Raw genomic sequence first — 25,437 nt, 5'->3', positions numbered from 1 at the left:
CGCCTCGTGCGCGCTTTTTGTTAGTACCCTTTTTGTTTGTTCTTATTCTATTATTTTAATTAAATCATGTTTTCTCACTCCATGCCTGCCTCCTTCTCTGCATCTTGGGGTTCGTCAACAACAAACTCTGACAAACTGTATGTAAACTTTTGACCAGACTCCATTACCCAGCATGCCACAGCAGCAAAGAGCAAGGTTGTTTGAATGTAGCCATGCCGTCAACTGGATGTTATCGACGTGCACGTTGTGGAGTAAACTTTAAAAACTCAGCCAACACTGCATCTTTTATTATTAGACAAAACTAGCCATTTTCAAGAAGGATATTTAAAGAAGGATATTTAAAGAGAAACTACTTCTTGTGAAAAAATGTGAACAAGCAGCGATGAAATGCGAGTTCACATTTAATATGTTTTTTTTTGCTATTTTGATTTTGATACTACCACATAAGTATGTTTTAATTGCTGATTCGGGTTTACTGATTTTTAAATGCACCAGAAAATAACCCGTTTTGTACACCGTTGACGTTTTCAATGCCCAGTAAATGTCTTTCTGCATAGTATTTCTCCAGCAATGGTCATGTGGTGACATAAATGATGATACTTTGAGAGGTAATCATTGAAGTCGGACTTCACTGAAGGCCTAGGTGGGAAACGCACGGGTACATGCACAAAATCAAGCAGAGGATTTACCATTGTTCCCTCGCTCTTGCTCCGCACAACTTCCTTCTGCAGTCGAGCCAAGGCCAGCTTTTCCCTGCAGACAGCAGAATGGAGAAAATAAGCAGTGTGTTAAAGGTGCTAATCCCCCCCAAAAACACATTGATGATTAGAAACAGCAGCTACTAAATGTGGTGGCAGTTGACACACATACCAAACAAGTTTTGCTGTATGGGTTCAAAGTAGGGCTGGGGGATATGAACGAAAAAGTATATTTCCATATATTTTTACTTAAACTCTATATTCGATATCCCATATTTTTCTGACTATAAATCGCATTTTTTTCATAGTTTGGCCGGGGGTGCGACTTATACTCAGGAGGGACATACAATGGGGCAAAAAAGTATTTCGTCCATGTATCCATTTCCCATCTATAAGTTGTTTTCATCGCATAATTCCACAGTAATCCGGACATCTGTGTTGCTGAATCTTTTGCAATTTGTTCAATGAATAATGGAGACGTCAAAGAAGAAAGCTGTAGGTGGGAAGCGGTGTATTGCGGCCGCCTTTAGCAACGCAAACACAGACCGTGTTTCAATGTTTACATTCCCGAAAGATGACGGTGAAGCTTTACTATGGAACGGAGCGGTCAAGCGAACACGGTTGGGTTGGACCACACACACAAAGTATAGTGTATTATGCAGCGATCATTTGGAAAGATCGTGTTTTAAAGAGGGTCCCTTGAGAAGGGCAGAGATGGGCATCGCCACCACCCGTTGACTGGGGCTGAAGAAAGATGCGGGGCCGACCTTCAGGTTGTACACGTAACACAATAAGCAGATAAGGGATTTTCCAGAATTATCCTAGTAAATTTGTGTAATAACATCTGAATTGCTCCCATTGTATAGTCTTTTTTTTTTTCTAGTCCTTCACTCTCACTTTCCTCATCCACGAATCGTTCATCTTCACTCAAATTAATGGAAAAATTGTCGCTTTCTCGGTCCGAATCGCTCTCGCTGCTGGTTGCCATGATTGTAAACAATGTTCAGATGTGAGGAGCTCCACAACCGGTGACATCACGCGCACATCGTCTGCTACTTCCGGTACAGGCAAGGCTTTTTTATTAGCGACCAAAAGTTCTCTACTAAATCCTTTCAGCAAAAATATGGCAATATGGCGAAATGATCAAGTATGACACATAGAATGGACCTGCTATCCCCGTTTAAATAAGAAAATCTCATTTCAGTAGGCCTTTAGTAGATCACCTGTACAGTTTAACCTTCCTCTTGTGTTAGCTTTCTGTTACCATCTCTTATGTTAACGGGTCGGTTTTGACCCATGTCTTAAATCAGCTGTAAAATACACTAAAAACAATTATCTATCATCCAATTTGTTTCTCATCTCTTGGTTACCTCGTTAGGCTTCCTTATCCTTGAAATTATTGGTTTTAATATTTTTGGTTTGGGCCATTGGGCCTTTTTTTTGTCAGTATACCCCTCGATTTCAATTTTTAAAAATGGTAAAACGAACCTCAAGAGAATCATATAAATAAAAAAAAGGTTGTTGTGTTACCTAACTATTACTAATGGGTATTAGAACACATCTCTTAAATAAATGTGTTTTATTTATTTTTTCATTTTAAGAATTTTAACTATAGTCACATCTATGGTGTTACGGGTCAATTTCGACCCATATATATTTACTTCAAGAAAAAGGCTAAAAAGTATTTTTTTCAGCAACAGAAATCCAACATCAAACAAACAAACAACCAATCAAGCAAATGAAACCAAGAGAAATAGATTACTAGTTCCAAAACTAATAAAAAAACAAAATCAGAGTGGCAAAAAGTGACACTTTTAGTGTCCGTCTTTTGTTTGTTTTTGTACAGGATAACAAGGTAAAATGAGAATCCACTAAAGCTCACATGATTGGGAGAGGAGCTGGCTGTCAGTGTGTTCAGTTTTGGCTCTTATCATTGCTTTATCATCTTATTTTTATAACCGGGTCGAAACCGACCCTAACAACACCAAGGGCATAATTTCTACCAGAGCATTTTATAATTTAGTGAAAAAAATTAAAATGTTTTATTCAATCAATGTTTACTTATATAGCCCTAAATCACTAGTGTCTCAAAGGGCTGCACAAACCACCACGACATCCTCGGTAGGCCCACATAAGGGCAAGGAAAACTCACACCCAGTGGGACGTCGGTGACAATGATGACTATGAGAACCTTAGAGAGGAGGAAAGCAATGGATGTCGAGCGGGTCTAACATGATACTGTGAAAGTTCAATCCATAATGGATCCAACACAGTCGCGAGAGTCCAGTCCAAAGCGGATCCAACACAGCAGCGAGAGTCCCGTTCACAGCGGAGCCAGCAGGAAACCATCCCAAGTGGAGGCGGATCAGCAGCGCAGAGATGTCCCCAGCCGATACACAGGCAAGCAGTACATGGCCACCGGATCGGACCGGACCCCCTCCACAAGGGAGAGTGGGACATAGAAGAAAAAGAAAAGAAACGGCAGATCAACTGGTCTAAAAAGGGAGTCTATTTAAAGGCTAGAGTATACAAATGAGTTTTAAGGTGAGACTTAAATGCTTCTACTGAGGTGGCATCTCGAACTGCATTCCAGAGTACTGGAGCCCGAACGGAAAACGCTCTATAGCCCGCAGACTTTTTTTGGGCTTTGGGAATCACTAATAAGCCGGAGTCCTTTGAACGCAGATTTCTTGCCGGGACATATGGTACAATACAATCGGCAAGATAGGATGGAGCTAGACCGTGTAGTATTTTATACGTAAGTAGTAAAACCTTAAAGTCACATCTTAAGTGCACAGGAAGCCAGTGCAGGTGAGCCAGTACAGGCGTAATGTGATCAAACTTTCTTGTTCTTGTCAAAAGTCTAGCAGCCGCATTTTGTACCAACTGTAATCTTTTAATGCTAGACATGGGGAGACCCGAAAATAATACGTTACAGTAGTCGAGGCGAGACGTAACAAACGCATGGATAATGATCTCAGCGTCTTTAGTGGACAGAATGGAGCGAATTTTAGCGATATTACGGAGATGAAAGAAGGCTGTTTTAGTAACGCTTTTAATGTGTGACTCAAAGGAGAGAGTTGGGTAGAAGATAACACCCAGATTCTTTACCGTGTCGCCTTGTTTAATTATTTGGTTGTCAAATGTTAGAGTTGTATTATTAAATAGAGTTCGGTGTCTAGCAGGACCGATAATCAGCATTTCCGTTTTGTTGGCGTTGAGTTGCAAAAAGTTAGCGGACATCCATTGTTTAATTTCATTAAGACACGCCTCCAGCTGACTACAATCCGGCGTGTTGGTCAGCTTTAGGGGCATGTAGAGTTGGGTGTCATCAGCATAACAATGAAAGCTAATACCGTATTTGCGTATGATGTCACCTAGCAGCAGCATGTAGATGCTGAAGAGTGCAGGGCCAAGGACCGAGACAAAGAGGTTCCTGACAAAGTCAAAAAGCTTTGAGACAAAGAGGTTCCTGACAAAAAGTCAAAAAGCTTTGATGCAAAAAAATAAATGTATGTGGTGTTTTTATGCATTTAAAAACTAAAACGGAGGTGGCGACTTGTCCAGGGTGTACCCTGCCTTCCGCCCGATTGTAGCTGAGATAGGCGCCAGCGTCCCCCGCGACCCCGAAAGGGAATAAGCGGTAGAAAATGGATGGATGGATGGATAAAAACTAAGACGGGTCGGTGCCGACCCTAACACAAGACGAAGGTTAATAGATGCAAACCCCTAATAGATCGGGCCCTCGGTGTACACAAGTGTGAATACTAACACACAACCAAGCCAACACATGCACATCGGACACCTGAGTCGCCTCCCCCCAGAATAACTCCGGACTGATGATTGCCGTGACATCATTGTTTTCCAGCCGCTTACCTGCTTGGGCAGAAACACCCTGTGGTTTAAAACCAGTTGGGTGTACTTGCAGCTGATGGATGACTGGGCCGTCTGGACTGAGACAACGGCGTTCCCTCTAATGGGACCAGACTTAAGCTGGCATTAAGCGGCGAGGTGCTGACAAACCCAAGAAGAGTGAATGTGCAGGAAGGAAGGCTGTCTGGGTTTGTGCAAGTATTCACGAAGGTGTGGCGTTGGCAGTGGTTCAAAAAAGCCGGATGCGAGTCTTTCGATGACACTGTTCCCTTGAGTAAGGTTGGGTGTTTTGTGCGTTTCTGGAAGCATCGAAAGCAGTCGTTCTTCTGTTGTGTTGTGACGGTTTGGTTTCAGGCTACCCGCCCTTTGGTTTGTCGCGCCCTCGGGCATTTGGGTTTAACATTTCATTGCATTAATTTGCTTAAAGGGGAACATTATCACCAGACCTATGTAAGCGTCAGTCAATCAATATTTACTTATATAGCCCTAAATCACTAGTGTCTCAAAGGGCTGCACAAACCACTACGACATCCTCGGTCGGCCCACATAAGGGCAAGGAAAACTCACTAGTAAGTTTGTGTGGAAATCTTTGTTAAATATTAAATCTTTTAATGCACAGCATAGGACACATAGCAAGAGTGGTCCTCAGGTCCTGTTGATCAGGGGCAGTAGCTCCACAGCCACAGATCCACTTTTAACCACTAATATCACAGTCAAAATGAAAGCTTGTTCCCATAGGCACCATAAACTGTTAATAATGTTTAGACAAAAGTGTATATTATACATCCATCCATCCATCCATCATCTTCCGCTTATCCGAGGTCGGGTCGCGGGGGCAGCAGCCTAAGCAGGGAAGCCCACACTTCCCTCTCCCCAGCCACTTCGTCCAGCTCCTCCCGGGGGATCCCGAGGCGTTCCCAGGCCAGCCGGGAGACATAGTCTTCCCAACGTGTCCTGGGTCTTCCCCGTGGCCTCCTACCGGTTGGACGTGCCCTAAACACCTCCCTAGGGAGGCGTTCGGGTGGCATCCTGACCCGATGCCCGAACCACCTCATCTGGCTCCTCTCGATGTGGAGCAGCAGGGGCTTTACTTTGAGTTCCTCCCGGATGGCAGAGCTTCTCACCCTATCTCTAAGGGAGAGACCCGCCACACGGCGGAGGAAACTCATTTTGGCCGCTTGTACCCGTGATCTTATCCTTTCGGTCATGACCCAAAGCTCATGACCATAGGTGAGGATGGGAACGTAGATCGACCGGTAAATTGAGAGCTTTGCCTTCCGGCTCAGCTCCTTCTTCACCACAACGGATCGATACAACGTCCGCATTACTGAAGACGCCGCACCGATCCGCCTGTCGATCTCACGATCCACTCTTCCCCCACTCGTGAACAAGACCCCTAGGTACTTGAACTCCTCCACTTGGGGCAGGGTCTCCTCCCCAACCTGGAGATGGCACTCCACCCTTTTCCGGGCGAGAACCATGGACTGACTTGGAGGTGCTGATTCTCATTCCGGTCGCTTCACACTCGGCTGCGAACCGATCCAGCGAGAGCTGAAGATCCCGGTCAGATGAAGCCATCAGGACCACATCATCTGCAAAAAGCAGAGACCTAATCCTGCGGTCACCAAACCGGAACCCCTCAACGCCTTGACTGCGCCTAGAAATTCTGTATATTATATATACTATTATATATATAGTATTTATATATATGTGTGTGTGTGTGTGTGTGTGTGTGTGTGTGTGTGTGTGTGTGTGTGTGTGTGTGTGTGATGGATATGTGTGTGTGTGTGTGTGTGTGTGTGTGTGATGGATATGTGTGTATTTTGGATATATGCATGTGTGTATGTATGTGATTGTGTGTGTATATGTATATATATATATATATATGTATATAAATTGTATATGTGTGTGTGTATATATATATATATGTGTGTGTATATATATGTGTGTGTACATATGTATATATGTAAGTGTGTGTGAATTTAAATGTATTTTATATAGACAATATATAGCAGCAACCACTGAATTGAATTATATTATATATATTATTGTATTATATATTGTATATCCTACCTAGTACCAACCTCGTCACGTCCGTTGTGTCCTGAGCAAGACACTTCACCCTTGCTCCTGATGGGTGCTGGTTGGCGCCTTGCATGGCAGCTCCCTCCATCAGTGTGTGAATGTGTGTGTGAATGGGTAAATGTGGAAGTAATGTCAAAGCGCTTTGAGTACCTTGAAGGTAGAAAAGCGCTATACAAGTACAACCCATTTATCATTTATATATATATTGTATATGTATAGGGGTGGGACCTAATAAGTTTACTTCTTCCCACTACCTCAGTAGAAGCATTTAAGTCTCACCTTAAAACTCATCTGTATACTCTAGCCTTTAAATATACCTCCTTTTTAGACCAGTTGATCTGCCGCTTCTTTTCTTTCTCCTATGTCCCCCCCTCCCTTGTGGAGGGGGTCCGGTCCGATGACCATGGATGAAGTACTGGCTGTCCAGACTCGAGACCCAGGATGGACCGCTCGCCTGTATTGATTGGGGACATCTCTACGCTGCTGATCCGCCTCCGCTTGAGATGGTCTCCTGTGGACGGGACTCTCGCTGCTGTCTTGGATCCGCTTTGAACTGAACTCTCGCGGCTGTGTTGGAGCCACTATGGATTGAACTTTCACAGTATCATGTTAGACCCGCTCGACATCCATTGCTTTCGGTCCCCTAGAGGGGGAGGGGTTGCCCACATCTGAGGTCCTCTCCAAGGTTTCTCATAGTCAGCATTGTCACTGGCGTCTCCCACTGGATGTGAATTCTCCCTGCCCACTGGGTGTGAGTTTTCCTTGCCCTTTTGTGGGTTCTTCCGAGGATGTCGTAGTCGTAATGGTTTGTGCAGTCCTTTGAGACATTTGTGATTTGGGGCTATATAAATAAACATTGATTGATTGATTGACTCCCTTTTGAGCCAATCTTGACATCTACAAAAGATTAGTCACATGTAATGTTTTAAATGTAGGTGTAAAAATAATGTATCTATATATTTCTTTTGTATTTTATTTCATTCTCTTGTTTTTTTAGCATGGCTCAAAATAAACCATTCATTCATTCAAAGTCAGTTTATGTGGCTGCGGCTAGTTATCATTTTTGTAAGGGAATGAGCGGTAGAAAAATGGATGGATGGAAGTAATCCATTTAAAGATTTTCCGACTAATCGAGTCATCAGCTAAAACAGACTTTATAGCCTCAATGCGTATTTTGGGGAAAATAGTTGAAATAAACTGCTTGCACACGTTCCGGATTTGTTTATTAGTTACACTCATTAAAGCGATTAATTAAGCAACAGAGTATGAATTGAATCATTTTCCCAATTGATTTATTGTTGCTTTTCTACCCGTTTCTAAATGTTTTAAATTTGTGTTGAAACAATACCAGAGCTAGTTTCCATTTGGAAAGAGATGTAAAAATTCAAATACATTTAAATGCTATCTGGAATTGACTTTGTTTAACTGTTCTTCCTGTTCCCTTCCATTCGCCACCTTGCAGTGAACATTCCCTGTCAATCATGCCTAGCTCCGCCCACTACCTCAGGTACCGCACCATCCAAAATGAGGTGTAAGTCATTTGGTAGCCTTAAGACGTTTTGACTGTAGAAAAGGTACTGCCTGGCGGATAGGTGGTTTACTAGCACATTGCGATGTGCGAAATACCTTGATGGTGCAGAAAGAAGACCATACATTTTTTTAAACCGATTTCCGAACTCTAAATGGGTGAATTTTGGCGAATTAAACGCCTTTCTGTTTATCGCTCATGTGGCGATGACGTCAGAACGTGACGTCACCGAGGTAATACAGCCGCCATTTTCATTTTCAACACATTACAAACACCGGGTCTCAGCTCTGTTATTTACAACTTTTTCGACAATTTTTTGGAACCTTGGAGACATCATGCCTCGTCGGTGTGTTGTCGGAGGGTGTAACAACACTAACAGGGAGGGATTCAAGTTGCACCACTGGCACGAAGATGCGAAAGTGTCTTCCGCCAGACCCCCATTGAAAGTGTCTTCCGCCAGACCCCCATTGGAAGTGTCTCCCGCCAGACCCCCATTGAATGTACCAGAGTGTCTCCACATTTTACTGGCGATGACAGACATGGCACAGAGATGTATGGATAACCTACAGATGGATTTGCAACAATAAAGTCAACTAAATCACAAAGGTGAGTTTTGTTGATGTTGACTTAAGTGCTAATCAGACATATTTGGTCGCGGCGTGACTGCCAGCTAATCGATGCTGACATGCTACGCTAATCGATGCTAACATGCTATTTACCGGCAGTGCTAAAGCAGACATGGCACAGAGATGTATGGATAACCTGCAGATGCATTTGCAACTATAAAGTCAACTAAATCACAAAGGTGAATTTTGTTGATGTTGACTGCCAGCTAATCGATGCTAACATGCTACGCTAATCGACGCTAACATGCTATTTACCGGCGGTGCTGAAGCAGACATGGCACAGAGATGTATGGATAACCTGCAGATGCATTTGCAACGATAAAGTCAACAAAATCACAAAGGTGAGTTTTGTTGATGTTGACTTATGTGCTAATCAGACATATTTGGTCGCGGCGTGACTGCCAGCTAATCGATGCTAACATGCTATTTACCGGCGGTGCTAAAGCAGACATGGCACAGAGATGTATGGATAACCTGCAGATGCATTTGCAACGATAAAGTCAACGAAATCACAAAGGTGAGTTTTGTTGATGTTGACTGCCAGCTAATCGATGCTAACATGCTATGCTAATCGATGCTAACATGCTATTTACCGGCGGTGCTGAAGCAGACATGGCACAGAGATGTATGGATAACCTGCAGATGCATTTGCAACGATAAAGTCAACAAAATCACCAAGGTGAGTTTTGTTGATGTTGACTTATGTGCTAATCAGACATATTTGGTCGCGGCGTGACTGCCAGCTAATCGATGCTAACATGCTATTTACCGGCGGTGCTAAAGCAGACATGGCACAGAGATGTATGGATAACCTGCAGATGCATTTGCAACGATAAAGTCAACGAAATCACAAAGGTGAGTTTTGTTGATGTTGACTGCCAGCTAATCGATGCTAACATGCTATGCTAATCGACGCTAACATGCTATTTACCGGCGGTGCTGAAGCAGACATGGCACAGAGATTTTTGGATAACCGGCAGATGCATTTGCAACGATAAAGTCAACAAAATCACAATGGTGAGTTTTGTTGATGTTGACTGCCAGCTAATCGATGCTAACATGCTACGCTAATCGACGCTAACATGCTATTTACCGGTGGTGCTAAAGCAGACATGGCACAGAGATGTATGGATAACCTGCAGATGCATTTGCAACTATAAAGTCAACGAAATCACAAAGGTGAGTTTTGTTGATGTTGACTTATGTGCTAATCAGACATATTTGGTCGCGGCGTGACTGCCAGCTAATCGATGCTAACATGCTACGCTAATCGACGCTAACATGCTATTTACCGGCGGTGCTAAAGCAGACATGGCACAGAGATGTATGGATAACCTGCAGATGCATTTGCAAAGATAAAGTCAACTAAATCACAAAGGTGTGTTTTGTTGATGTTGACTGCCAGCTAATCGATGCTAACATGCTATTTACCGGCGGTGCTAAAGCAGACATGGCACAGAGATGTATGGATAACCTACAGATGCATTTGCAACTGTATCACGTTTCTTTCCACCCACATTTAATGCGAAACAAACACTTACCAATCGACGGATTTAAATTGCTCCAGTGTCACAAGATGCGAAAGTCCCGATCGTTTGGTCCGCACATTTTACCGGCGATGCTAACGCAGCTATTCGGCCATGCTATGGCTATGAATAGCGTCAATAGCTTCAGTTACTTCTTCAATACTTTCATACTCCAACCATCCGTTTCAATACATGCGTAATATGTAGAATCGCTTAAGTCGCTGAAATCCGAGTCTGAATCCGAGCTAATGTCGCTATATCTTGCTGCGGTATTCCCTTTGTTTGTTTATATTGGCAGCACTGTATGACGTCACAGGGAAATGGATAGTGGCATCGCAAATAGCGAAAATTAAGCACTTTAAAGCTTTTTTTTAGGGATATTCCGAGTCTGGTAAAATTTTGAAAAAAACTTCAAAAAATACAGCAAGCCACTGGGAACTGATTTTTATTGTTTTTAACCCTTTTGAAATTGTGATAATGTTCCCCTTTAAGGAATAACGAAAACCCCCATGGATACCGGACACGTGAATGCCACTAACGTGGAAGTGTTACAGCTGAAATACAGACAGACCTTCAGGCCGCTGATAGAATGTCTTCAGTCTTCAGTCAGCATGGTCATGAGTTGCAGTGAGTCTGCACAGCAGCAGCAAGGAGTGTCCCCAAGATACTTTACATCTGCACAGCAGCACTACACAAAATGTTGTTTGTTCTCAAAATAATTGCCAACACTAAATTTGTCCCTAGTGCAGTGGTTCTTGTTGGAGGTACCGGTCATGATCTGTGGTCTACATCAGGGGTGGGCAATCAATTTTTACCGGGGTCCGCATGAGCAACCCGAGCACTGCTGGAGGGCCACATTGACAATATTTCTATTTAATTTTGCTCAATATTATTGTTGATATACAGTATGATAAACAATAATAATAAAAATATCCATCCATCCACTTTCTGCCACTTATTCCCTTTTTGGGGTCGCGAGGGGCGCTGGTGCCAATGTCAGCTATAATCGGTCGGAAGGCGGTGTACACCCTGGACAAGTCGCTACCTCATCGCAGGGATAATAATAACAAAAAACAAAAATAATAATATTAATTTCCATCCATCCATTTTTTACCACTTATTCCCTTTTTGGGGTTACGGGGGGCGCTAGTGCCTATCTCAGCTACAATCGGGCGGAAGGCGGCGTACACCCTGGACAAGTCGCTACCTCATCGCAGGGTTAATAATAACAAATAACAAAAATAATAATATTAATTTCCATCCATCCATTTTTTACCACTTATTCCCTTTTTGGGGTCGCGGCGGGCACTGGCGCCTATGTCAGCTACAATCGGGCGGAAGGCGGTGTACACCGTGGACAAGTCGCTACCTCATCGCAGAGATAATAACAAATAACAAAAATAATCATATTAATTTCCATCCATCCATTTTTTACCACTTATTCCCTTTTTGGGGTTGCGGGGGGCGCTGGCGCCTATCTCAGCTACAATTGGGCGGAAGGCGGGGTACACCCTGGACAAGTCGCCACCTCATCGCAGGGTTAATAATAACAAATAACAAAAATAATAATATTAATTTCCATCCATCCATTTTTTACCACTTATTCCCTTTTTGGGGTCGCGGCGGGCACTGGCGCCTATGTCAGCTACAATCGGGCGGAAGGCGGTGTACACCCTGGACAAGTCGCTACCTCATCGCAGATATAATAATAACAAATAACAAAAATAATAATATTAATTTCCATCCATCCATTTCCTACCACTTATTCCCTTTTTGGGGTTACGGGGGGCACTGGCGCCAATCTCAGCTACAATCGGGCGGAAGGCGGTGTACACCCTGGACAAGTCGCTACCCCATCGCAGAGATAATAATAATAAATAACAAAAAAAATAATATTAATTTCCATCCATCCATTTTCTACCACTTATTCCCTTTTTGGGGTTGCGGGGGGCGCTGGCGCCTAAGTCAGCTACAATCTGGCGGAAGGTGGCGTACACCCTGGACAAGTCGCTAACTCATCGCAGGGATAATAATAACAAATAACAAAAATAATAATATTAATTTCCATCCATCCATTTTCTACCACTTATTCCCTTCTTGGTGTCGCGGGGGGCGATGGCGCCTATGTCAGCTACAATCGGGAGGAAGGGGGTGTACACCCTGGACAAGTCGCTATCTCATCGCAGAGATAATAATAACACATGACAAAAATAATAATATTAATTTCCATCCATCCATTTTCTACCACTTATTCCCTTTTTGGGGTTACGGGGGGCACTGGCGCCTATCTCAGCTACAATCGGGTGGAAGGCGGGGTACATCCTGGACAAGTCACTACCCCATCGCAGAGATAATGATAACAAATAACAAAAATAATCATTAATTTCAATCCATCCATTTCCTACCACTTATTCCCTTTTTGGGGTTACGGGGGGCACTGGCGCCTATCTCAGCTACAATCGGGTGGAAGGCGGGGTACATCCTGGACAAGTCGCTACCTCATCGCAGGGATAATAATAAAAAATAACAAAAATAATAATATTAATTGCCATCCATCCATTTTTTACCACTTATTCCCTTTTTGGTGTTACGGGGGGCGCTGGCGCCTATGTCAGCTACAATTGGACGGAAGGCGGCGTACACTGTGGACAAGTCGCTACCTCATCGCAGGGATAATAATAACAAATAACAAAAATAATAATATTAATTTCCATCGATCCATTTTTTACCACTTATTCCCTTTTTGGGGTCACGGGGGGCGCTGGCGCCTATGTCAGCTACAATCGGGCGGAAGGCGGTGTACACCCTGGACAAGTCGCTACCTCATCGCAGATATAATAATAACAAATAACAAAAATAATAATATTAATTTCCATCCATCCATTTTCTACCATTTATTCCCTTTTTGGGGTCGCGGGAGGCGCTGACGCCTATGTCAGCTACAATCGGGCGGAAGGCGGGGTACATCCTGGACAAGTCACTACCCCATCGCAGAGATAATGATAACAAATAACAAAAATAATCATTAATTTCCATCCATCCATTTTTTACCACTTATTCCCTTTTTGGGGTCACGGGGGGCGTTGCCGCCTATCTCAGCTACAATCGGGCGGAAGGCGGCGTACACCCTGGACAAGTCGCTACCTCATCGCAGGAATAATGATAACAAATAACAAAAATAATAATATTAATTTCCATCCATCCATTTTCTACCACTTATTCCGTTTTTGGGGTCGCGGGGGGCGATGGCGCCTATGTCAGCTACAATCGGGCGGAAGGCGGGGTACACCCTGGACAAGTCGCTACCTCATCGCAGGAATAATAATAATAAATAATAAAAATAAAATATTAATTTCATTTAACCTAACTTAACTTTAAACAAAAGCAGATTGCTTTTGATGGTTTTATTTTCACTTCCTGACGTATCATAAAATGCAAAAATGTCAATTTCTGCACAGGGTTCATTTCTGTCACTTTATCCTGCATCCTCTTTAAAAGTCCAACATTTTTTCCCCGTCAGATTTAGACAACCATCTTTTGTCACACCCGCCAGCTTGTCCCATTTCAGTCCAAACATATCCAAACACGCATTTACCTCTGTGAACAAGTCATTACCTGAGAATTGTCCCTTTTAATTGGCTGCATGGCTGCCAGCTCCTGCATGATTTGTCTGCAGTTATCCCTCGTAAGAAGATGAGCAGTTGGGCCGTGTCACGTACATCGCAGCTCTCATCCAAAGCCAGCGAAAAAAACTCAAAGTCGGCCGTTCTGTTTTTCAGCTAGAGCTCCAACCCACCTTGTTACAGTGCGTCGGGATAGTGACACGTTCTCAAATGCGCCCCTCTTCTCTTGGCATATCAGCGCAACGGATATGCCAAGAAAATGCCTTACTTTTTCTGGCGATTTTGTGAGAAATGACAAAACTTGTCCTGAAGGCTGCATCTCTGGGGGTGTGAAATATGGCAAAACGTCCTTGTTGGGTTTGCAGTTTTACCATCAATGCATTAGCTTCCCTTGCGCGCGCTTTATCAAACAGATTCCGGTATTTTGACTCATGCTTTGTTTTGTAGTGGCAATTCAAATGATATTCTTTGAACACAGCAACCTGTGTACCACAAATTAAGCACACGGCTTTACCTTTCATTTCTGTGAAGAAATATTGGGCAGTCCATGTCTTGTTTAAAACACGGCATTCGTCATCAACTATTCTTTTTTTAGCGTGGGCTGACATCTCGGTGGTAATCGGGCATCATTTGTCGCTGTACACCTTCACTCACACTGCAAAAAGTCAGTGTTCAAAAACAAGAAAAAAAATACAAAAATGAGGGGTATTTTACTTGAACTAAGCAAAATTAACTGCCAATAGAACAAGAAAATTTGGCTTGTCAAGACTTTCCAAAACAAGTAAAATTAGCTAACTTCAATGAACCCAAAAATACCTCAAAATAAGTATATTCTCACTAATAACAAGTGTACTACTACAGTATATGAGCACGTATTTTCTATTGTTTCATTGAAAAAAAAACTGCAAAGTCTATTTGGCTGTCTTCTGTTTTAATACGAGAAACAATTGTGTCAAAGTCATGATTTTGTTTTACATTCTTGAAATAAGAAATTCTTACTTTAAAAAGTAGTTTTCTACTTGTGAGTGTTGATGACACAGCTTTGCAACATTTGCAATTCTCGCTTCAAGCATGTTTTACTCAATATAGGTCATCAAATCTCAGCTACAAGCTGTAATATCTTACTGAGATCATTTAGGACCTAAACACTTAAAACACGTAAAACACTCTAACATAAAATCTTATGTATGGCCGCGCAAGTCCCGGGATGCCCTAAATGTTCATAACACACCCAGCCGAGTCCCATGGGGAGAGGGGATGAAAGTTGGAAAAGTCAGCAAAAGTCCCAAAAATGTTCAAAATACCTACACAGGTTCGAGTCCCACAAGTTGTGTCGCCGGCCGGGAGGCCTAAAATGTCCAAAACGCGCCCAGCAAAGTCCCACGGGAAGGTGGGGCGAAAAGTGAGAAAAGTCGGGGAAATGTTCAAAAGAGTGCACACTCGAACAAGGTTGGGACTCGAACCTGGGTCGGTATTTAGAAAATGTTGGGGGACTTTTGCCGACTTTTCTCATTCCCCCCCCCCCTACTTCCCGTGGGATTTTGCTGGGTGCGTTTTGGACATTTTTTGTATCCCAGGACTTGTGTGGCCGGTGGCGGGACTCGAGGGACTGGAACCCCGGGGAGGTATTTTGGACACAATTGGGACTTTTGAACATTTTGGCCGCCTTTTCCCCCTCTTCTTCCCCACTTTCCTGTGCACCATTGCTGGCTGTGTTTTGGACACTTGGACAAAAATAGTTTCAAGCATATTTTACTCAAAATAGGTCATAAAATGTCGGAAACAAGCTGTAATATCTTACTGAGATCATTTAGGAGCAAAACCCTTAAAACAAGTAAAAGACTCTAACATAAAATCTGCTTAGTGAGAAGAATTATCTTACCAGACAGAAAATAAGCAAATATCACCGTTATTTGAGATATTTCATCTTACTTGGATTTCAATTTTTGCAGTGCACAGATTACACATGGACATACGTCCATAAATAACACTTTTCAAAATAAAAGCAGCACAGTTGTACTGCACGCACGACATAGATGTTTTTTTAACATTTATTTTGTAATTTGTGATTGCCACTGTTCACATTCACTCACACAGAAGTATTACAAATAACGCTTTTCAAAACAAAAGCAGCACCTTTGTATTGCACACTCGACATAGATACTTTTTAAAATTGATTTTGTCATTTATGATTGGCCGACAGGGACGCAAAAAGGGCCGGATGTGGTAGATCATGTTTTGTTTAGTTATGTTCTGTTAGTTTTGGACTCCTTTAGTTCCTGTTTGTGCACCTCCCTGAGTTTGTTTTGGTTGCCATGGTTGCTAATTATGTTCATCTGTCTCTGATTAGTGTTCAGCCGCTCACCTGCTACCCGAGCACTAATCAGAGGCATTATTTAAGCCTGCCATTGCCAGTCAGTCGGCCTGGCGGGATTGTTTCCATGCCATAGTTTATGCTGTGTCTTCGCTTTATGCCGAGTCCACGTGAGTTTTATTTGATTCATGCAACTCTGCTACGGAAGTTTATTTTTTTTTCATGCCAAAGTTACGTGTTTATTTATTGTCTATAGTCCATTAGCTTCGAGTGCGACTTGTTTTCCATTTTTTGTACTACTTTGAGATTTTGTGGAATAAATAATGTTCCAACCTGCACGCCATGTCCGGAGTGGTCAGTCTGTATTTCGGGAGAACGAACCCCGACTGACCAGCAATGGCAGGCTTAAATAATGCCTCTGATTAGTGTTCGGGGAGCAGGTGAGTGACTGAAGACTAATAAGAGACAGGTGAACATAATTAGCAACCATGGCAACCATAACAAACTCAGGGAGGTGCACAAAGACGAACTAAAGAAATACAAAACAAAAATAACATAACTAAACAAAACATCAAGTAGTGTCTAAAGCTCTCACTGGATCGGTTTGCGGCCGAGTGTGAAGCGACTGGTATGGGAATCAGTCCCTACGAGTCTGAGTCCACGGTTCTCGCCCGGAAAAGGGCGGGGTGCTATCTCCGGGTTGGGGAGGAAACCCTGCCCCAAGTGGAGGAGTTCAAGTACCTCGGAGTCTAACCTTCGTCATGAAACAATGACGCCAGGCCGACTGACCAGCAATGGCAGGCTTAAATAATGCTTCTGATCAGTCCTCAGGGAGCAGGTGAGCAGCCGAAGACTAATAAGAGACAGGTGAACATAATTAGCAACCATGGCAACCATAACAAACTCAGGGAAGTGCACAAAGAGAAACTAAAGAAGTCCAAAACTAAAAGAACATAAATAAACAAAACATCAAGTAGTGTCTGCAGCTCTCACTGGATCGGTTTGCAGCCGAGTGTGAAGCGACTGGTATGGGAATCAGTCCCTACGAGTCTGAGTCTACGGTTCTCACCCGGAAAAGGGCGGAGTGCTATCTCCGGGTTGGGGAAGAGACCCTGCCCCAAGTGGAGGAGTTCAAGTACCTCGGAGTCTAACCTTCGTCATGAAACAATGACGCCAGGCCGACTGACCAGCAATGGCAGGCTTAAATAATGCTTCTGATTAGTGCTCGGGGAACAGGGGAGCAGCCGAAGACTAATAAGAGACAGGTGAACATAATTAGCAACCATAACAAACTCAGGGAGGTGCACAAAGAGGAACTAAAAAAGTCCAAAACTAAAAGAACATAACTGAACAAAACATCAAGTAGTGTCTGCAGCTCTCACGGGATTGGTTTGCAGCCGAGTGTGAAGCGACTGGTATGGGAGTCCAAGGTTCTCGCCCGGAAAAGGGCGGAGTGCTATCTCCGGGTTGGGGAAGAGACCCTGCCCCAAGTGGAGGAGTTCAAGTACCTCGGAGTCTTGTTCACGAGTGAGGGAAGAGTGGATCGTAAGATCCACAGGCAGATCGGTGCGGCGTCTTCAGTAATGCGGACGCTGTACCGATCTGTTGTGGTGAAGAAAGAGCTGAGCCGGAAGGCAAAGCTCTCCATTTACCGGTCGATCCACGTTCCCATCCTCACCTATGGTCATGAGCTTTGGGTTATGACCGAAAGGACAAGATCACGGGTACAAGCGGCCGAAATGAGTTTCTTTAGAGATAGGGGTGAGAAGCTCTGTCATCCGGGAGAAACTCAAAGCACATAGAGAGGAACCAGTTGAGGTGGTTCGGGCATTTGGTCCACCCGAACGACTCCCTATGGAGGTGTTTCGGGCACGTCCAACCAAGGGGAAGACCCAGGACACATTGGGAGGACTACGTCTCCCGGCTGGCCTGGGAATGCCTCGGAATCCCCCGGCAGGAGCTGGACGAAGCGGCTGGGGAGAAGGAAGTCTGGGCTTCCCTGTTTCGGCGGATGGATGGATGAACCATTGCATGACCAAGTAGCTCCAATCCCAACAATACATATTTAAAGCATAAACATGAATGTACATCATGACTACATAAAGTTTGTTGCCCTTGCCTTTGAAATTCGTTCAATCTGGGTGGGCGTCTTTGTTCTCTTCATAATTATCATTTGTTACCCCCGACTGCATGCAGAGGCATGATCAATCAGAGTGAAGACAACCAATCACAGCAAGCGTGCAGAGATGTTGGACTTTGAACCGCATTGTGGGAGGTTTGCAGCCGTTTCCATCACTGTCATCGCCATTTGCTGTTAATGAGAGAGAAACCACATGCTTGTGCTGGTTTAGTCTTCCCGCTGTGCAGAATGAGGTTAAGATTAAACATCCTAGGATGATTGGTGCATGTGTTATATAATAAAACACACAGTATATTATTTTACAAACACTGTTTCCATATGAGTTGGGAAATTGTGTTAGATGTAAATATAAACAGAATACAATGATTGGCAAATCGTTTTCAACCCATATTCAGTTGAATATGCTACAAAGACAACATATTTGATGTTAAAACTAATAAACATCATCAAAAGGTTCAGAGAATCTGGAGAAATCACTCCACGTAAGCGGCATGAATGACCGTGACCTTCGATCCCTCAGACGGTACCGTATCAAAAACGGACATCAATCTCTAAAGGATATCACCACATGGGCTCAGGAACACTTCAGAAAACCACTCACTAAATACAGTTGGTCGCTACATCTGTAAATGCAAGTTAAAGCTCTACTATGCAAAGAGAAAGCCATTTATCAACAACATCCAGAAACGCCGCCGGCTTCTCCTGGCCCGGAATCATCTAAGATGTACTGATGCAAAGTGGAAAAGTGGTCTGTGGTCTGACGAGTCCACATTTCAAATTGTTTCGACATCGCGTCATCCGGACCAAAGGGGAAGCGAACCATCCAGACTGTTATCGACGCAAAGTTCAAAAGCCAGCATCTGTGATGGTATGGGGGTGCATTAGTGCCCAAGGCATGGGTAACTTACACATCTGTGAAGGCACCATTAAATCTGAAAGGTACATACAGGTTTTGGAACAACATATGCTGCCATCTAAGCGCCGTCTTTTTCATGGACGACCCTGCTTATTTCAGCAAGACAATGCCAAGCCACGTTCAGCACGTGTTACAACAGCGTGGCTTTGTAAAAAAAAAAAGTGCGGATACTTTCCTGGCCCGCCTGCCGTCCAGACATGTCTCCGGTCGAAAATGTGTGGCGCATTATGAAGCGTAAAAGAGGACAGCGGAGACCCCGGACTGCATCAGGGGTCGGGAACCTTTTTGGCTGAGAGAGCCAAGAAGCCAAATATTTTAAAAGATATTTCCGTAAGAGCCATATAATATTTTTTTTACACTGAACACAACTAATCACGTTTTTAAGTAAAACCAACATTTATAGAGTATAATAAGGCTGTTATTCTCTGTAATAACATTGCTATCCTGAAACTAACTGTGGAAGGGGTGTGGCCTGCGGGCCTGCAGCGAAGCGGGGTGTGCCAGGACCGGCCTCGAAATCAGCGACATGTGTGTAGACGGCCCACCTGGGCCTTGTTATCTAATCACCTATCGCTATGTTATAAGCAGCAGCCAGGAGGAGAGACGGGGTTGGTGCTGGAGCCAGAGTGCGAGCAAGAACGAAAGATAAAAAAAACTATTGGTGGAAAGCAACTGAGAGACTTATTGAAAAATAAAACAATATTGTAACCCAGAAACAGGCTCTCTTGTTGGTGCTTGGTGGTCTGAAGAACCCCCAGGAGGGCAAGCGCCACACTAATCAATAATAAATAAATAACTTTTTACTATTAACGCAACTTCTTGAACCGGTGCGGTGGTAAAACGGATGGATGGATTAAAATGCACGAGAATGTTTTATATTTTGAACGTTACTTTTAACACTGTGATTACAAGCGGAATTAGTCATTACTTACCGTGTCAAGCAGTGTCAGCTCGGATTTATCTGAGAGCCATATGCAGTCATCAAAAGAGCCACATCTGGCGCTAGAGCCATAGGTTCCCTACCCCTGCTCTACATAAAACAAGAATGGGAAATAATTCCACTTTCAAAGCTTCAACAATTAGTTTCCTCAGTTTCCAAACGTTTATTGAGTGTTGTTAAAAGAAAAGGTGATGTAACACAGTGGTGAACATGCCCTTTCCCAACTACGTGAAATTCAAAGTTCATTTTTATTTGCAAAAAAATTTAAAAATATGTTGTCTTTGTAGCGCATTCAACTGAATAGGGGTTGAAAATCATAGCCAATCATTGTATTCCGTTTATATTTACATCTAACACAAATTCCCAACTCATATGGAAACGGGGTTTGTACATCAGTTTGTAAGAGCAGATACATAAAGAGGGTCCCGCTATTGTCACAGAGGTAGCGAACACAGCAATGCAGAAATGTTTGCATGCCGGGTGCTGCATGCATTTATGTATTCGTGTCAGCGCCCCTGCTGGGTTAAGAGCTCTGACGTGCACGCGATCCCGTGGCCCAAATCGTGGGTCTGCCTTCGCATTGGCCAGAGTTCCAGGCTTGGTCATTCCATACCTAATCAGCCATTGGCCGCTTTACGTAACCGACGGATCCGATCCAAAATCCCCCTCACGTCTCCACTTGTGGCCCAGTGAGCCGACCCGGGCCGTCTGTGCAGCAGACGTGCAAATATGACAACTTGCCATACCCTTTTTTTACATGTTTCTGCGGTCGGTTCATGAATCGAACTGAGAGAAAACAACAAAGTCGTAACCCATTCGCCGCACGCTATCTGACATCGTAAACAGTCTGCGATGAAGACAATAAACAGTGTCAAACATCTGTTTCAAGTGTCTGAGGGGCAGGGTTCGCACATCTGTGACTGCTCAGTTGCTCCATCAGGGCAGTCCGAGGCATCAACGAGGGCGGCCCTCACCCGCGGCAGGAGACCTCCTGTCTCCAGACACCGAGAACTGAATGGCGAAACAAACGGGAGCCACGGGTCAGCGCCGTACACGCCTGTGAGGAGGGAGGGCTGGGCCGGGCCTGAGGAGCCTTACCTCACCGCAGCAGACCATGAATTATTGACAAGCTGAAATGTGATGAGATGGGGCAGACAAACAACCTCTTCATGCTGTTTTTTTTTTGTTCTAGCTTTGGGCAACATATGCATGCATTTTATCTAAGCAGTGCCAAGCAAAATTCTCACCCAAAGCAGAAGTTCGGATAAATCGATATTTCAAATAAATGGAGTGAAACATTAAAGAAGTTAAGTCCGACACCCAAAACCTAATTTCTGTGTTTGAATTAGGGTTGGTCATGGGGCGGTATAGCTCGGTTGGTAGAGTGGCCGTGCCAGCAACTTGAGGGTTGCAGGTTCGATTCCCGCTTCAGCCATCCTAGTCCGTTGTGTCCTTGGGCAAGACACTTTACCCACCTGCTCCCAGTGCCACCCACACTGGTTTAAATGTAACTTAGATATTGGGTTTCACTACGTAAAGCGCTTTGAGTCACTAGAGAAAAGCGCTATATAAATATAATTCACTTCACTTCACATCCCTGCGATGAGGTAGCGACTTGTCCAGGGTGTACGCCGCCTTCCGCCCGATTGTAGCTGACATAGGCGCCAGCGCCCCCCGTAACCCCAAAACGGGAATACGTGGTAGAAAATGGATGGATGGAAATTAATATGATTATTTTTGTTATTTGTTATTATTATCTCTGCGATGGGGTAGCGACTTGTCCAGGGTGTACGTCGCCTTCCGCCCGATTGTAGCTGACATAGGTGCCAGCGCCCCCCGTAACCCCAAAAAGGGAATAAGTGGTAGAAAATGGATGGATGGAAATTAATATGATTATTTTTGTTATTTGTTATTATTATCGCTGCGATGGGGTGGCGACTTGTCCAGGGTGTACGCCGCCTTCCGCCCGATTGTAGCTGACATAGGCGCCAGCGCCCCCCGCGGCCCCAAAAAGGGAATAAGTGGTAGGAAATGGATGGATGAAAATTAATATAATTTTTTTTGTTATTTGTTATTATTATCTCTGCGATTGGGTAGCGACTTGTCCAGGGTGTACGCCGCCTTCCGCCTGATTGTAGCTGACGTAGGCGCCAGCGCCCCCCGTAACCCTAAAAAGGGAATAAGTGGTAGAAAATGGATGGATGAAAATTAATATAATTTTTTTTGTTATTTATTATTATTATCTCTGCGATGAGATAGCGACTTGTCCAGGGTGTACACTGCCTTCTGCCCGATTGTAGCTGACATAGGCGCCAGCGCCCCCCGCGATCCCAAAAAGGGAATAAGTGGTAGAAAATGGATGGATGGAAATTAATATGATTATTTTTGTTATTTGTTATTATTATCGCTGCGATGGGGTAGCGACTTGTCCAGGGTGTACGCCGCCTCCCGCCCGATTGTAGCTGACATAGGCGCCAGCGCCCCCCGTATCCCCAAAAAGGGAATAAGTGGTAGAAAATGGATGGATGGAAATTAATATAATTTTTTTGGTTATTTATTATTATTATCTCTGCGATGAGGTAGCGACTTGTCCAGGGTGTACCACGCCTTCCGCCCGATTGTAGCTGACATAGGCGCCAGCGCCCCCCGCGATCCCAAAAAGGGAATAAGTGGTAGAAAATGGATGGATGGAAATTCATATAATTTTTTGTGTTATTTATTATTATTATCTCTGCGATGAGGTAACTACTTGTCCAGGGTGTACGCCGCCTTCCGCCCGATTGTAGCTGACACAGGCGCCAGCGCCCCCCGCGGCCCCAAAAAGGGAATAAGTGGTAGAACATGGATGGATGGAAATTAATATTATTATTTTTGTTATTTGTTATTATTGTTATTCCTAACCCATTTTTTACTCCTTCGTCCCAGGAAGAATAATTTGCGGAAATCTTTTATTTTGGAATAACCCTCCACCAATTCTCACCAGCATTTAAAGTAAACAGTTTATTTTAAAAGGAATGTAATATTTTATCAGAGTCTTTAAACTAGTTGATGATTTGGTTTGATTTTGTACTGTGTAGTTATATTTATATGGTAATCATTATTCTCTGACTGTAAATTGTTTGCTTGTTTTCTTATTGATGCTTTTATTTTATTTTATTTTTTTTTGTATTGTGTATCTATAATTATATAAATAAATTAAATAAATGGATTGTACTTGTATAGCGCTTTTCTACCTTCAAGGTACTCAAAGCGCTTTGACACTACTTCCACATTCACCCATTCACACACTGATGGAGGGAGCTGCCATGCAAGGCGCCAACCAGCACCCATCAGGAGCAAGGGTGAAGTGTCTTGCTCAGGACACAACGGATGTGACGAGGTTGGTACTAGTTGGGGTTTGAACCACGGACCCTCTGGTTGCGCACGGCCACTCTCCCACTTGTAATTGTATTGAGTTTGTGGACCCCAGGAAGACTAGTGGGTTGTCGTGGCAACCAGCTAACGGGGAGTCTTAATAAAAATCTAATCAAATCTTCCATTTATCTGAGGTCAGGTCGCGGGGGCAGCAGCCCAAGCAGGGAAGCCCAGACTTCCCTCTCCCCAGCCACTTCGTCCAGCTCCTCCCAGGGGATCTCGAGGCGTCCACAGGCCAGCCGGGAGACATAGTCTTCCCAACGTGTCCTGGGTCTTCCCCGTGGACTCATACCGGTCGGACGTGACTGAAACACCTCCCTCGGCAGGCGGTCGGGTGGCACCCTGACCAGATGCCCGAACCACCACATTTGGCTCCTCTCAATATGGAGGAGTAGGGTTCAATATGCTGTCGGTCCACCTTTTGCAGCTATTACAGCTTCAGCTCTTCTGGGAAGGCTGTCCAGAACAATGCGGAATGTGTTTAGAGGAATTTTTCGACCATTCTTCCAAAAGCGCATTGGTGAGGTCACACGCTGATGTTGGTCGAGAAACCCTGGCTCTCAGTCTGCTTTTTAATTCATCCCAATGGTGTTCTATTGCAGTCATGTCCTTCCTTGGTGGTCCATGGAACCCCGGACGACAGTGAAAGTCTGTCACAATAGCAGTGGTTCTTGACCTATTTTCAGTGATGTACTCCCTGTGAACATTTTTTAAATTCAAGTACCCCCTAATCAGAGCAAAACCTTTTTGGTTGAATAAAAGAGATAAAGAAGTAAAATACAGCACTATGTCATCAGTTTCTGATTTATTAAATTGTATAACAGTGCAAAATATTGCTCAATTGTAGTGGTCTTTCTTGAACGATTTGGGAAAAAAGATATAAAAATAATGAAAAATTAAATTTAAAAAAAAAATAAACAAGTGGTTTAATTTATGAATACAGATTTCAACACATAGAAGTAATCATCAACTTAAAGTGCCCTCTTTGGGGATTCTAATAGAGATCCATCTGGATTCATCAACTTCATTCTAAACATTTCTTCACAAAAAAGAAATCTTTAACATCAATATTTGTGGAACATGTCCACAAAAAATCAAGTTGTCAACACCGAATATTGCATTGTTGCATTTTTTTTTCATAGTTTATGAACTTACATTCATACTTTCTTGAAGTATTATTCAATAAATATATTTATAAAGAATTGTTGAATTGTTGATATTTTTAGAATATTTTTAAAAAAATCTCACGTACCCCTTGGCATACCTTCAAGTACCCCAGAGGTTGAGAACCACTGCTCTATAGGGTTCAGGTCAGGACTCTGTGCAGGCCAGTCAAGTTCATCCACACCAGACTTTGTCATCCATGTCTTCATGGACAGTCTACAGACCTCTTTGCACTATGTGCGTCAGCATCTGCTGACCCCTCTCTGTCAGTTTACGCGGTCTAACACTTTGTGGCTGAGTTGCTGTTGTTCCCAAACTCTTCTGTTTTCTTGTGATAAATCCGACAGTTGACTTTGGAATATTTAGGAGCGAGGGAGTCTCACGACTGGATTTGTTGCACAGGTGGCATCCTATGAGAGTTCTACGCTGGAAATCACTGAGCTCCTTAGAAAAACCCATTCTTTCACAAATGTTTGTAGAAACAGTCTCCTTGCCTTGATTCTGATCATTTGGATGGGTGTCCAAATACTTTTGGCAATATAGTGTATCTATAATAGTGTGATAAAACTAAAGAAAAGGAAGACAACAGA

At 43.6% G+C, this 25,437-nt stretch overlaps 1 protein-coding gene across 7 annotated transcripts in view; it reads right to left on the bottom strand.

Moving 5' to 3' along the window:
* Positions 1–25,437, bottom strand: part of LOC133544269 (nck-associated protein 5-like) — a 323,916-nt gene that overhangs the window by 193,389 nt on the left and 105,090 nt on the right. For 6 of the 7 annotated variants that reach the window (XM_061889431.1, XM_061889433.1, XM_061889432.1 and 3 more), the window contains one exon: positions 690–753. In XM_061889431.1, coding sequence (XP_061745415.1) covers positions 690–753 — 64 coding nt within the window. Of the gene's footprint in view, positions 1–689; positions 754–4,574; positions 4,887–25,437 lie in introns of those variants that run through there. The other variant, XM_061889436.1, reaches the window with a different exon arrangement.

This window comes from Nerophis ophidion, linkage group LG27, assembly GCF_033978795.1.
Source record: "Nerophis ophidion isolate RoL-2023_Sa linkage group LG27, RoL_Noph_v1.0, whole genome shotgun sequence".
Classification (NCBI taxonomy): Eukaryota; Metazoa; Chordata; class Actinopteri; order Syngnathiformes; family Syngnathidae; genus Nerophis; species Nerophis ophidion.
The sequence above is the reverse complement of the archived record's forward strand: the minus strand, read 5'-3'. Positions and strand labels throughout refer to the sequence as shown.